Here is a 14,729-nt window from a genome sequence, read left to right as displayed (position 1 = left end):
TGTATATCCATCTCCTGCTTTGAGAGCATCAACGATTCTTTTTCTCCAGTCTAAACTGATTTTCTTTTGTTTCTGGCCTGAAGCCTTCTCAAGTGAATAAATGGGAAAATATCCTTTAGTTTTAACTCAATTTTACATCCGTCGAGCTTTACAAAGTTAAAGGACATCAGGACTGGTTTGTGCTATTGCTCTACAAAAGGGTCGTTTTTCAGGGGGGTAACAATACTGAGCCTGGTATGTTTTTGTTATAATAATTATGTTATTGTGTGAAAATTGAAGTATTTTATGATTTCTAAAGAAAACTAATATGTTTAGAAATGCTATCTTGAAGATCCCTGATTCTGTTAAATTAAAAAAAGCACATGGGCAAATTTGGACAACAACTTAAAATGTCATCAGGGGGCTAATGATTTTGTGTACATCTGTAATCAAGAATTAATGTAAAGCTACTGTTAGACTAGCATCTTTCTAGCCTGCTTTTTCTTTCACTTGGTCTCTTCAGTGGTTGCCACAGCAGATTAGATGGCTCCATCTCACCCTAACCTTTGCAAACTCTTCTGTCAAATGAAGCATTTTAGATGTTCACTCTCACTATATCCATAAGTGTTCTCTTCTTCTTTTCCTTTTGCCAGGCAGCCCAATCATCAACATCCTTTTACCCAATATATCCACTCCCCTCTCTGTCTGCACATGTTACTCTCAACCTTGCCTCTCTTACTTTATCTCCAAACCATCCAACTGTAGCTCTCTCTCTGTAATATACTCAGTCCTTATCCTGTCCACCCTGGTCTCTCCCAGTAAATATTTGAGTATTTTAAACTCTGTGACATCAGGCTCCACTTCCTTCTTAGCCTACAGTTACTGTTCATTACACATAACCACAGTCAAAAATAAGTAAATATATACATAAACAAATTAAACAATAATGAAGGACACATGTTGCAAAGGAGACGTGTCTGTTTAGCAGTCGATGAGAAGATGACTGTACTTCTAACAGCGATTTATTCCCTCAGTCAACATTTTTTTGTGGCTTCAACCATTAGTTTCGGGGTCGCTTCAATACAGTACAAGGCTCATTTCGTAAATAACAGTTCTATTAAGCATAAAATAGGTTGTACAGTTGGGGCATGGCTCGCTTTTACCTACTGGTCATCAATATGATCGCGCTCATGTTCACAGAATCCAGTAATCAAAACAGTAATCTACTTCTAAATAAACCCATGAGTGATGTCCCAGCGACTATTTGCATCAAAATCTACACAAGTATAACGGCCAGTAGTTACACCCTTAATACAACTTCAATTTCTTATTAGTAGCAAACATATATTTTGTCATACTTACCCTTCACTGTGCTGTAGAATGGAGACCATCATCTCAACAGCCAACGCTCCGGCAATCATGGCAAGACCTGGTCTGCTGACTGTGCACTGCTGATCCAGAGTCCGATCCCGGGTTGACTATTTTAGCAAAACAAAACACAGCAAAAATAGTAAGAAGATCAATATAGAGAATCATGTCCTGGAACTCCAAAAAGCCAAAGGTCAATCCAGTAAACCTGAGAGGACTTTCTCCACAATAAGTAGAGAAACGAGAGGTGAGAAACCTTGGCACTGGCTGAAGGACTTCTCCAGGGGAATTCTGACCAAGTTGCTGATCACAAACTGTTTATGACACACTGATGACTAGCGGATACTTCCAGTTGAGCAGGGTGTTAGTAATGCCATAGTATTTTCATAAATGGACCATTAGTGTCAGTGGCTGCAAACCTCTTGGCCAGTGTCAGTTGGAACAGGCTCCGGCTCACATGTAAAAGGGTAAGAGGGTATTGCTAATGGATGGATGAACGGATCATTAGTGTTTGTGCCAAACCTGCAAATATTCATTTTGGGGATATTACGCTGTGGACCACACATGCTTACCAGGGGAATGGCTACAAAATCTGACATGTAGCCCTTTAGAGTCAAAGGCATTTCATTTTTATTTTCTGGTCATGTTTTATTTTTGCAGCAGTACATTCTCACACTGAATATGTCCCATATGTTTAGACAATCTGTATCATTTTGCTTCAGGCCTGTCTCACTTAAACCTTTAAAACAATATGCAAAACTCTATATTTATTCATTCACTGAACTCAACCTTAGATCAACATTTAGAATATACTGATAGCAGGCTCTGCCTCAAGTTCAAATCTTAGTATTACTTTAATGTTTCACAGAGAGACCGACACATATGGCATTTACAGTAGAAGTCAGAGCTCATTGCAGCAAGTTTCCAACAAATGCCACAGCCTTTAATAGCCTATGAAGAATCTTCGTGCATTACTCCGAAAAGGTCAAGAGAAGGAGAAAATCCAAAATCCCCAAAACAAAGAACATCCAGAGAAACAAGCAGAATGTGGGAATGTGGGTGTCGAGGCTACAAAGCTGCAAGTTCTGTTTTATTCTTTCTTGGGGGGGGATTTGCATATTGTTACTCTTACAGAAAAACAATTACAACCATCTTTCTCAAAAATATGAAAACCAAACAATAACTAAACCAAATGCTGCATTTAAAAGCAACAGATTTTTGATGACTACGAAGTGTGCAGGCAACCTTAAACACAACACTGATGTGATGCTCCTAACAGTTAAGCATAAAAACAGGAATCATGTGAGACTTTCACTCAGGAGATTCGAGTTCATATCTCATATGGGACCGTAATTTTTTAATAGCAATCATTTTCACTTCAGCTTCTGTTTGCTTGGGACCATTTCAAAACCTTGTTTGCTTGAAAATAACATCTGAAAAGAGATTTCGCTCATGCGACCATCACTAATTTTAACTCCTGTAAACAACACAGCCGACTTTGCAGCAGCGTCTACCTGGTTTTGAGTGCATTAGGTGAGCTACTTAGTTGAGTGTATACTTGTTATCTGTGTGGTTTCCTTACATCTCCTGGTGCCACAACATCATTGCAGAAGTAGCAGCCAAGCTTGTGCCCTGGGATGTTTGAAAACAGGGACGATCCCGGGACAGCGGGCGCAGCACCGGCCGGTGTGGAGGATGACGAGGAGGCAGAGGAGCAGGAAGGGGAGGAGTCCGGCTCGGTGGAAACGCTCTGAGTGTTGGGAGGTTTCTTCAGGCCGTGGCGCATCACGACAAATGTGTCGAATCCTAGAGCAGCATTCACCACTAGCTGTGAAAATAACAATTATGGTAAATCATGGTCATAAAAGCTTTTTTACAAAGCAACAGAAAAAAAAGAATCAAAATTGCTTTGGCTTGATTACTGATATTTTTGCCATTTGCCCTGAGTACATTTTCAACCAGTTAAATGTGGCTTCTCTTATGCAGACATCTACATTTTTGGAGCAGCACTTGAAACAAATTTTGATGCCAATTAGCAGTGAAGTCTGAAACAGCTCCATGGCACAAATGGCCAAATAACCTCTCAGTTGAGCCAGCCATCAGAAAAAAACCTCATCAACAGCCCACTTAACAGCACACAGCAACATAAGAGTTGCATTACTGTTCCCACTGGAAGCATTACAAGTTCCTGACACAATGTTCAATAAATCCAATTTTGCATGGCAAATTATAAAATAACATTAATATAAAATGGTAAAGAGAAAAGTTGGACTTGAGTTATCAAGCAATCTTAGTTTCCCGAAGGAGAAGTGAAAGGGCTTCCCAATTTCAGATTCAAGCTTAAAGGTAAATAAAAGAAAAACAAAGTTAAAAAGACATTAATGTCTCCTGCCAGAGTGCTGCACTGTGGCTTGAGGTCCAAAGTAACCTTTGAGCAAACAGATCTGTTTAAATCCATGGTATTGATTTCCTGTGCCACTATCAAAATACTCTCAACAAAGCTCATAAAGCCTGTTCTGTTTATGTACATCTGAGACTAGACTACAATGCGCCAGTAGAGACTAGATAAAGTAATAAAATCCTTTACAATTCATTGTGTAGATTACAAAAAGTCCCTAATAGCAAAGAATAAAACAATTAAAAAGGTGGAGTATAACATGCACTTTTAATCTGCAGTATAAAACAATGAACTATTAAAAACTTTGTTTCTAATTACTTTTCTAGTCATTTAGGTAAAAAGGTTGAATATTTACGTCTATTTTGGTCTTTTTGGTGTTTTATGTTTGACTTTTATTCACAGACTAGTTTGTCTAGTTGCTACACGACGCTGCTCAGTGGATTGATTTAGAGCTTTTTTGCTGAAAACAGCTGTCTCCTCTAAGCGAGTTCATGAGAGCGGTGACAGGGCGAATGTGCAGAACCAAATAATGAGCTGAAAGTAGCTCCGCTAAACTGCAGAGTTTAATAATAATCATGAGTGCACACTTCGTTGCAGGTGTCCACTTTCACATTGCATGTCATCATTTCATTCATTGTTTTTATGTAAAATACTATAAGTGGAGCTATAATCGAACCCCACCCCCGCACACACACACACCCTACCGCACTGCTTTGTGACCGTTCATTCTACATATTGTACCGTTCCTTCCTACCTTCCTCTTGCTGGCAGCGATAACCGTAGGCAGCCAGCGGCTCTCTCTTGTATCCATTAGTAAAAACACCACATCGTGCTCTTCAATTAGCTTTTCCAGCTGCTCGACATCTCTCTGGGCCTGAGACAGAGTGGCCTGAGAGAAATTCACAGGGTGGCCAGGCATGGGGATGCTCATATTGTAACCTTCTGCATTCTGCAATAGAAAGAAATAGAGGTAAGGAACGGCTTACAAATTGAGCAGACATGTGTGGTAACTAGCACGATATGTACAATATGTACAAGTCTTTTGTTTGCACAATCAGCTCTCTTTGACATTATTAAAATGTATTTGATTCATATGCATACATTATTTATGGGGAAACCAACTTTTAATACTCTCAGGAGGTATTCTTTTTCCAGTACATCTGGCTCAAATCTCTATAGTATAAAATATGTAAGGACATAAAAGAATAGTGCCATTCCAAAAGCACCTTATACATAAAAAGAAGTCAGGTTACAGAAATCTTCTGAGACATGAAAATATGGATTTCCTCAGTCACAGATTGAAAAGCAAATTTCTCTGCTGTCTGGTAACTGACAGACTGGGGAGATCAGAAAAAAAAAGGTCCTGTATAACTCAGCAGTATGAAAATAAAACATAAAAGATCATCTTAAAGTCAACAAAATATCCTTAAAAAAGGCAATGTTCAGTCTTTTGTTGTCCACTGCCAAAATTCTCGTGCCATGTTTATCTTCAGGGAGCGTATACTCGACAACAAGGCAAACGGAAATGTCAAGAGTCATTTCATAGTCAAGAGAAGGACAGAAAGGGCAAAGCAGAAGTGCGAGATTTGAACAAGAAAAAATAAAAATGCCACTTTTACTCAATCAGTGGGTCTTCTGCCTTCACTCCTCACATTGTAAGTGTGGGAGCTTGTCAACCAAGTCTTGAATTTATATTTCACTGACGTAAGTGTTGCTAAGCTGCAGAGGTGGTAATCATATTCCAATTTCCTCTATAAACATCCTTAACCTACAGCCAAGAAAAACATACATCTTTTTGAGTGTGAGAAAAAAAAACTTTCTGGAAAAATAAAACAATCCAAGAAAGCCGCTGTTGATGATCCAGTTTTGATGAGAACAAATTTTAAGCGAGAAAAAGAAGCTCCTGGAAATGTCAGGTGACTTGTGTCAGGTGTTCGCCCACATACAAAATAAGAAATCTGCCTGACATTTTCAACATTGTGACCTTGTTTGAACCATATTCCCCCAGTTCAATTAAAGTACTTCTGCACTTTCAGCTCACCCTCTTCATATTTGTCTTTCCATCTTTCACAGTTGCACCTGACACCCATACGTTTGCAGAAAAACAAGCAGGGAGGAAAGCCAAGCAGGCACACGCTCACACTGTTACAAATAGGAGCAGGTGTGGATGCAGCTAGTTTGATGGTGAAAACACAAAGTGTCACGACACGTCATGACCACACGGGGCCACGTGTCCGTTTTTTCACTTTCTATTTCATTCCCAGAACATTCAGAGAGAAACTGAAAATAAGGGTGGGCCAGGGTGGCGAGAGACCTGGATGTCAAGTTGATGACATGACAGGTGTGTGTGTGTGTGTGTTCAACTTAAAAGGACATCACGTTTCTTTTAATGTGTGACACCATTTTCCCGTCCTAGTGTATCTCGTTTCACCGACACGTTATTACAGAGATGATTGCAAGCTCTGAAAAATCAATACTTTAACAATGAGGCTTGAATCTTACACAGTTTAAGGTAAATTACATCAGACGTTTAAACACTGAGGGAGTCGCTGTGTGAGATGTGACTGATAAAGGCACAGGCACGCTAGGGACACACAAGTTTTGAGACTCCTACACATGGTCAGTTTAGTTAAAACTTACAAGCTGACAAGAAGCAGAAGGTGTGAAAGCATTTTACACGCTGCTTTTCTTAGTCAGTCTTCTTCAAATGCTTTAAAAATGATTTAGAGGCTCCAGAAGTGGATTTCGCTCCAGATTTAAAAGTGAAGATAACGTGTTTGGTTTGTGAGCATTAGATGTGCTGTGAGGCTAATTTTATTATCTGTGCAAAGCAACCTGTCTGGATGCTTTTTCTAAGCTATGCCAAAAATCTCCTGGCAGTAGCTTTGTATTTGCTGTCCATTAGATTGCTATTGATCCAGCTTTGAAGTGTCATGTTTTCAGAAGGAGAAATCATTTTTGGCTTAAATGTTTATAGCTAATGTGAAAACAGTATTATTGGTCATGGAAACACACACACACACACACACACACACACTATAAATGGGTTCTGAGTCAATGAAGCTGTCAGATACCGAGATGATTAAATCTGCCACCAACATATAAAAGGGAAAACTGCCCAATCATTTTTTTAAGCTTCATGATCTTCTGACCCCAACATTGCATAATATTCCAGGACAGACAAGTGAATCACCTCATTTTGAAATGCATACTGCACATGTGACTCACGTTATAAATATGCAGCCAGTCTTTGCACTTTCTAGTCGCTTAATAGGCTGCCCCCTTTCAAACCAATCCACAGCCCTTCTTGAGTGTTTGTTAGGCTGCTTTTTCTTTTTCATTTGCTGAAATATATACCCCCCCCCCCCCCCCCCCCAAAAAAAAGAAAACAAAAACCCCACCCACAGAGAACCCACTCATTAATTTGCAAAGTATTGAAACCACCAGCATTAATATGCATAAAAACCAACTCTTATTATTCTCCATGGTGTGTACTTCACATCTAAGTTACAAGAACTCAAACAGGAATACAATTAAAAACCTAAAAATAGTAAAATGGCAATTGCATTCAGTGCAGTTGTACAGTGATTACAAATTCATCTTTTTCAATGTTATTTTAAGATAATTAACCTCCATTTATCACATGAACACTGGCCTCAGCAGCACTTTGTGAGCATCATCAGTGACAGTAACTAGTAGGCACTGTGCCTTGTGTGCATTTCAAATGAGTGCTTGGTGCGATTCCAATATAACGCTGAAATATGCAGAACAGAATCACAGGATTTCTGAAGAAATGAATAACAGGGATTATGACAGACTGTAATCATTGGCTTCCAAGAAGCAGGGCATGCTTTAACTCTAAAATATGAGCAGAAATACAGGCGTCATATTACACAGTTAAGCATTGTTATTCGACGTACCACACCGGGAAAGATTTTGGTAAGTCGGTCAACAGCTGCCATGGCTTTGGACTTTCCACCTCCAAGACAGTCCTCAAACTCATAAAGCGGCTGCCGCACTGGATTGGAGTATGAGATCTTTGCGTTGTCTACAAATGTAATGTGTCGCACTCCCCATCCCTGGAGAAAAATGGAAAAACCATAGTCGACCATTTACTGACATGAACACTGACCTAAATGGCGCTTTGTAAACAGTTTCAGTGACAATGAGTGGGAGATGGTGTGCCTTGTGTGCATTTAAAATGAATACTTAGTGCAATTATAATCTAACTCTGAAATAATGGGTGCATTAGTGTGCAGGTTAAACAACTGTATAATTTTAGTTCTATTCTACATTACACCAGGTTCAGTGTGAAAGACAATCAAATAACTGGTGAAAAAAAGCAAGCACCAAGGATGATGATTGTACCTGCAGATCAGAGCTGTTGTTTTTCACACTGAAAAAAATATTAAAAGCTGAGTAAGCCTTTTTAAAAAAGTTTTTTAAGTCACTGATATGGATGGAAAGGATTTTTAAAAATGAAAGAAAATCTATTTTGTCCAGTTGATAATTGGACAAGATTATATCATCACAAATAATGTGACATGTCTATGCTTCTGTTCTGTGAGTGCAAATTAATTAAAACGCTAAAGTTGTTTCAGAATTTCAAGTGGTTAGCAAAAGCAATTCAAGATAACTCATTTGCAGTATACTGTAAACTTTATGGCACACATCATGTTCAGACACCAAAAGTGAAACAAGTGGTGAACAGTGTGTCAGCTGATCAGTTTAAGAGAAGGTTTATTTATAGAGAGGTGCTGCCTACATCCCCAGAATGAAAAATAATTAACATCGAGCATCTTCTAATCTTTGTAAAAACCTGGTGAACACATGCCACGTGGTTGGAGTGCAGTGGCGTAGGTTCAACTACAACCCCTGCTTTCCCCTCCTCTCTCTCCCCAATTTCCTGTCTATCTTAACTGCTCAACTATCAAATAAAGACATATAAAAAGAATGTAAAAAATTGAGGTGTGTGACAGTGAAACAGTGAACCTGACAATTGTTGCAAAGCTTATGAGCTTCTGTTAAAGGAACCTTTGATGAAATCCTGACTTCAAGCATGTTCCTGTGAAAGTCAGTGGTTCCAAAAACACTCTGAACAAACAAGCATCATGTATGTGTATATATACTGTTAACAGTGGAAACAGTAATGCTAGCATATTAGTTAGAAGAATAGTAGTCCTTTTTTTCTCTTTTGTATAAATGTAATCTGAGACACACAGTAATATGATAATAATGTTAAATCTACACTTTTTAGGATAACTGTCTTGATAATGGCACGGGGCTACTGCTTATTATTGTTGTATTAGCAGTATTTGTATGGATTGTCCTGTAAGTTGCAGTAACTTTTATACAGGTTTCGTAACCTGACTTGCGGCTACACCTTAACATAGCATGAAAAAATAAATACTACCCATCATCAAAACATAACATTTCTCATCTTTACTAACATCAGTGTTTAAAAAATCTTCTGTAACAGTTTCTGGTTAAGCAAGTCATAGACCCTAATGAATTAAGAGCCATAACACTTTCCAAGGAGCACTTATCCAAATTCTAGCATACCTTCATCACCCTGTCTACCCACTGATTTGATTTTCTATCCTTACCATGAGTGTCCGGGCCACATTGCACCCAAGTGTCCCAGCACCTAGAAGGAGACACTTTGTGTTGATCACTTTGTCCAAGTCCAGGGAAGGAACCAGCCTCCATCTCATGAGTTTCAGGTTCAGGTCTACTGAAGACTCTGCAAGCCTATAAAAAATTAAGTAAGACAGGTGAAGACATACACGCACTAGCCACTTCACCAACTGTTTGTTATCGCAAATATCTAATCAGCAATCACTGGACATCAACTCAATGCATTTAGGCATGTAGACGTGGTCGAGACAACCTGCTGAAGTTCAAATACGTGTATTATTTATTTCACCGTTTGGGGTCCATGCATTCACTGAGGTTGACCATCCTGGGTCCCATGGCTCCTTTTGGATTTTTCTCCCAGCCGACACTCTTGGGACAAGCTATCAAAAAAGAAAAAAAAAAAACCAACAACAAAAAACACACTTGCAATGTAAAATAAGCAAAAATCATAAATGCATACAGAAACACTTTCAGGCTAGAACAACTTTAATGAAACTTCTAATACACCAAAACCTTTATTTAATTGAGATGTGTGGATGTTAATTCACAAACATACAGTCTACTCCCTCTCTATTTTCAGAATTTAGAAGATGGATTAGCTGAACCCGGTGTAAAGTTGGGCCAAGGTTGATTGGTTAATCCTTTTCAAAACAATATCAAATCATCAGAGTAGATGAATCATTTTTTGCTGCATGAATATATCCTCAGCAAATTAATTAAAAGACATTATGAACCACAGAGGTAGATTGAGGAAAACAAAGATTCCTTGTCTGAACTCAACAAAAACCTTTGCAGATCAAAGAGCTACCCGCTTTCCCATCCTGCTATTACCATTTAAATTACTTTCTTCCCTTATTCAGCAGATAAAGGAATAATGGAAACGCTTTGTGAGATTAGTGTGTCCTGAAAAAGAAACAGTGAGTCTCGGTGGAAAGTGAACTAAGAATGCGTGTTCAATTTACTATTAATATCCACAAGTGTATGTATCTGAATGCATGCACACATTCACATGAATACAAATACAAATGCACCGATATAAAAATGCACAGCAGCACAATGCAAACTGCACCAATGCACCCATACATAAAAAGAGAAACACAGAAAGAAATAGAGATTACCAGAGTTGCTGGGAAGCTCAGGTAGTTTGACATGGAAGATGACGCTCTGTTGAATGGAGCGGCTTCCCTGCAGAGTTCTGTCCCTAAAACACAGCACCTCCACTGTGTCCAGCTTAGACTTAGACCCCCTGTAGTGCACACATACACACACAAGATGCTACATGAAATGTTGAAAATATATACACACACATATACACACACACACACATATATATATATATTTTCTTTTTTCTTTTTTTTTTCTTTTTTTCTTTTTTTACATGTAGATATCTCACATCCATCATTGTGAAATACACGTTAATGTGCCTGTTGCTCCAAAATAAAACTCTGACACCTTATACAGCCGTACTAAAACACTTCCTCTAATATGGTCCTGAAAAACTGAGTCACGTTACACAATCAAGCTCTGATAAAAGAACTGAATAGGCAAGACATCACAGTCATCGATGCCAGTATCAACAGTTTATGTTTAACAGAGAGAAAAAATGTAGTCAAGCACAGGATCGATGAGGTTTGTTTAAGATAAAAACCTGCAGAGCATGCATGAGTTGATATCACAGAAGACTATTGCTAAACAAGCCTCTGTGGGAGTTCCTTTTTTGTACAATAGAAGAAAAAAAATTTAAATGCCAGAAAAAAAGAGGGAAAACTAAGCTCTGTGACAAAACACTCCTCAATATAGACCTGAAATAAGAGTGTGCAACGCTTCTTAACTGATATAAAAGCCACAATTAGAAACATACAGAGATAATTTCAACGACAGTCTCAGAACATAACAAAACATTATGATCAGTTGTGTGAGATGGGTTGCTTCCTCTTGCTCAAAGTCATCAGGTATGGGGTTATGTTATTTCATTTTGATATCTACTCCTACATCTGAATATTTACATTTTTACTCAAAAACTATTTAGTTTCATTTCTCAGCTCAACTCCTTTATTTACCATCTTAAAATAAAAGTACCGAAAAGCTTTCAGATGATTTGCAGTTTTCACCTGCATCGTTTATACAATATTTTAAAAAAAATAAACAAAACAACCTTTTCTTTTTTTTTAACTTAAGCTGGTTAAAATATATCATTGCCCGTGGGATATGAATCCTTTTATTTTTTAAATTTTCTGATTGTTGAATCAACCACTTCTGAATAAAGCAAATAAAAATCATAATCGAATATTTAAAGATGATAAAGCACAACCACCTGCTTTGGAGACACTGAGCATAAGCACAAAGTGTTCAAAACAAGCAAAAATCACAGCCTACAACACTTAAAGAGGCTGATTGGATGAAAACACACAATATCCTGCTTTAAAAATGCACTCCTGATGATATGTGACATATACTCATGAAGGAGCCTAATTTAACCACAAAAGAAATGGCCCCTTGATGTAGGAGGACGTCCAAGTGTGTTGTTTACAGATAACTATTTTCGAAAACATAAAAAAACGTGTCCTTCATAAATGAATAAATATGTACACTCACTGCCCACTTCATCAGCAACACCTCTTCAACTGCATTTTAACACAAACATTTAATCAGCCAACCACATGGCAGAAACTCAGTTCGTTTATGCATGTAGACGTGGTTAAGATGACTTGGTAAAGTTTATACTGAGCATCAAAACGGGGAAAATAAGGCGTAGTTGTTGGTCGCAGACAGGCTGGTCTGAGTATTTCAGAAACTGATGATCGACTGGGATTTCTCCATACAACTATCACTAGGGTTTACAGAAAATGGTCAAAAAAAGAGAAAATATCCAGTGAGCAGGGGCTCTCTAACCAGAGGAGATTGGCCAAACTGCTTTTAGCTGATAGAAAGGCAAAACTAACTCAAATAACTATTTGCAGGTAGAGCAGCGTGATATCACACCACAACTGTAGAAAGACAAGAGAAAATGCGACAAGATGTTGCCAGGTCTGACGTGTCTCGATTTCTTCTATATTTCTTCAACAAAACACACGGACTTGGAAGAATTGGTTGGATTTGTACAAAATGAAAAGGCCAGTAATGGACAGATGCAATGATACTGATGGTTACACCCTCGTACAATAAAGAGGATGTCCTTTGTATCACAAGACATGATAAGACGGCTGATCAATTTGTTTCACTAACTCATCTAAACGTTAGGGTATAGGAGCTATGGCATTTTGTCTTAAAATAACAGCTGTAATCTTCACATTTCAACTTTTTTTCCTCAAAAGAGTATTTGAAGTTTTTTCTTGAAATAGAATTTCATCTTTGATCTTGATATTTTGACTTTTACCAAATGATTAATAAGAATTTTCTTAATGTGGCCTTGTAACAATGTAACAATACATTCCTTTTACGTGACATACATGAAAGTAACAACCGTTATCGATCTATCCTGCTGTAGAAACCCTCCATCAACTTTGGAATATCCCAAGAGAGCCTGCTAACGCTTTTCAAACCAAAAAGAATAAGAAATATACATATTCCGTTAAAAGTGTTTAATAACAGCACCTTTAATAGATCAAATCTAGTTAAAAATATCTGTCAATATTCTGCAAAGACACCTCATACTGTGTATAAAACAACACCGCCTGTGGTTAGAACAAACAGTAGCTGCTGTGTGTCACAGATAGGTATGGCATGAGTTAACAAACCAGCTATGGTCTTTTACCCAGACCACGCAACTACTCCCTGCCACAATAAAAAATAAATGAATAAATAAAATGTAAAAAAATATATAAATACAACTGAGAAAAAGAAATATGATTCACATAAAGGCAATAAATCCACACAAAGTAGTTCAAACATGAGCGGCAATGTTTCCTGATGGAATTTGGAGATAATTTTGAAAATCTTTTAGGTGGAAAAAAATAATAAATCAGCAAGCAGTGACATCATTATTCATCCTCTTCAAGCAAGGCAGATTAGATCAATATAAACTGTTTGGACAACCTGATTTACATTTTAAGATTAAAGCTTAGCAAGAGCTTAAATGGAAGAAATAAACCTTGTTTATCTGGAAAATTGATATCCTTATAGACAAATGGGACTAGCTTAAAAGCAACAGTCGTGTTTCTGTAAGCAAGTGCTGTCATCTAGGAGCACATGTAATTGATCAAATTAATCACATCCCCACTAAACTCTTGCAACACCACTGAGGCGAAGCAGCAGCTTGATATTTCTTTTTCAGTCCGAGTGGAACAGAATAACTTTAGTAGAGTTTCAATTGCTTTTGTCCTGATGCAAACATTTTTAAACTGATACATTTCTCTTTTTGAAATTGATAATTTTCTTAAATTACAAAGGTTTGCTTTCCTAACACTGCAGCAGGGTTGGGAAATCAGTCAGGAAGAGGAGCCTTTCATTTATGTGCAACTCATAGTGAAATTCAGCAGGTTTTTCCAAATTACTTAATGACCGACAGCACACATCATTGAGACAACTTCCTCAAAACACAGTCACACATGCACACACACACACACAGAGTTTACCATTGGTTAGCTACAAGCATCAGTAGATTCCTCAGAGGCCAGCCCGGATGTTGGGACAGAGTACACGGATCATAGACACCCATAGTAACCTAGAGAAAACAAACAAGGTATGTTTACATTAGCAAGGCGTGAATGCGTATATGTGTTATTGTGTGAGTGTGTAACAGTAGACAACATTAGTAAAATGTGATGAGCCAATAAAACTACAGTAGAAATCCAGTTTGAAGCCACAACAAAATAAATTTTAAACCTTATTAAAAAAACGAGTCTGTTTGAATCTTTTTTTTTTTTTTTTATTACAGAATGAACAACAATAGGTTTGGAAACTTTTGGTGTATACTTTAAATCATACTATTATGATATTGATCTAAGTGCAAAAAAAGTAGCAGACACACAGAATAATAAAATATAAGATTAAATTCCTGTTTCTAATAATATAAATATAAAAATCTTCTTGAAACCTTCTTAGTATCACTGAAAAATGTCTCCCAGTCCCCCAGCACGGCCATCTGAACTGACTCATCTGTGTATTTTATTAGGAAGTAAGGAACTGCAGTGGCTCCTGTTTTGATGCACAGGCCATCATAAGCATCCTGCAGGGCTGCAATCTAAGACAGAAATTAGAAGTTAGAAAAATCCGGCAATTCAAACATATCACAAGTGCTGAAGTCAGTGCAGCAATTCTCAACCAAGTGACCTCAAAGGGATGAAAACCGAATTATTCAGTAAAATTCTTTTGGTTTATATAGATGAAGCAGTGGAAGACACTAATA

General features: G+C 37.7%; 1 protein-coding gene across 2 annotated transcripts in view; it reads right to left on the bottom strand.

Annotated features, from left to right (window-relative positions):
• Positions 1–14,729, bottom strand: part of atg7 (ATG7 autophagy related 7 homolog (S. cerevisiae)) — a 58,033-nt gene that overhangs the window by 38,589 nt on the left and 4,715 nt on the right. For both annotated transcript variants that reach the window (XM_085274284.1, XM_085274285.1), the window contains exons 7-15: positions 14,418–14,564; positions 13,957–14,045; positions 10,501–10,628; positions 9,672–9,762; positions 9,352–9,496; positions 7,666–7,824; positions 4,500–4,694; positions 2,930–3,175; positions 1,342–1,457 (exon numbers count right to left, since the gene is read on the bottom strand). In XM_085274284.1, coding sequence (XP_085130410.1) covers positions 1,342–1,457; positions 2,930–3,175; positions 4,500–4,694; positions 7,666–7,824; positions 9,352–9,496; positions 9,672–9,762; positions 10,501–10,628; positions 13,957–14,045; positions 14,418–14,564 — 1,316 coding nt within the window. The remainder of the gene's footprint in view (positions 1–1,341; positions 1,458–2,929; positions 3,176–4,499; positions 4,695–7,665; positions 7,825–9,351; positions 9,497–9,671; positions 9,763–10,500; positions 10,629–13,956; positions 14,046–14,417; positions 14,565–14,729) is intronic.

The sequence above is a fragment of the Mchenga conophoros genome, linkage group LG5 (genome assembly GCF_057382185.1).
Source record: "Mchenga conophoros isolate Kocher_MC1m ecotype Shallow Benthic linkage group LG5, M_conophoros_male_GT1.1, whole genome shotgun sequence".
In the NCBI taxonomy this organism is placed as follows: Eukaryota; Metazoa; Chordata; class Actinopteri; order Cichliformes; family Cichlidae; genus Mchenga; species Mchenga conophoros.
The sequence above is the reverse complement of the archived record's forward strand: the minus strand, read 5'-3'. Positions and strand labels throughout refer to the sequence as shown.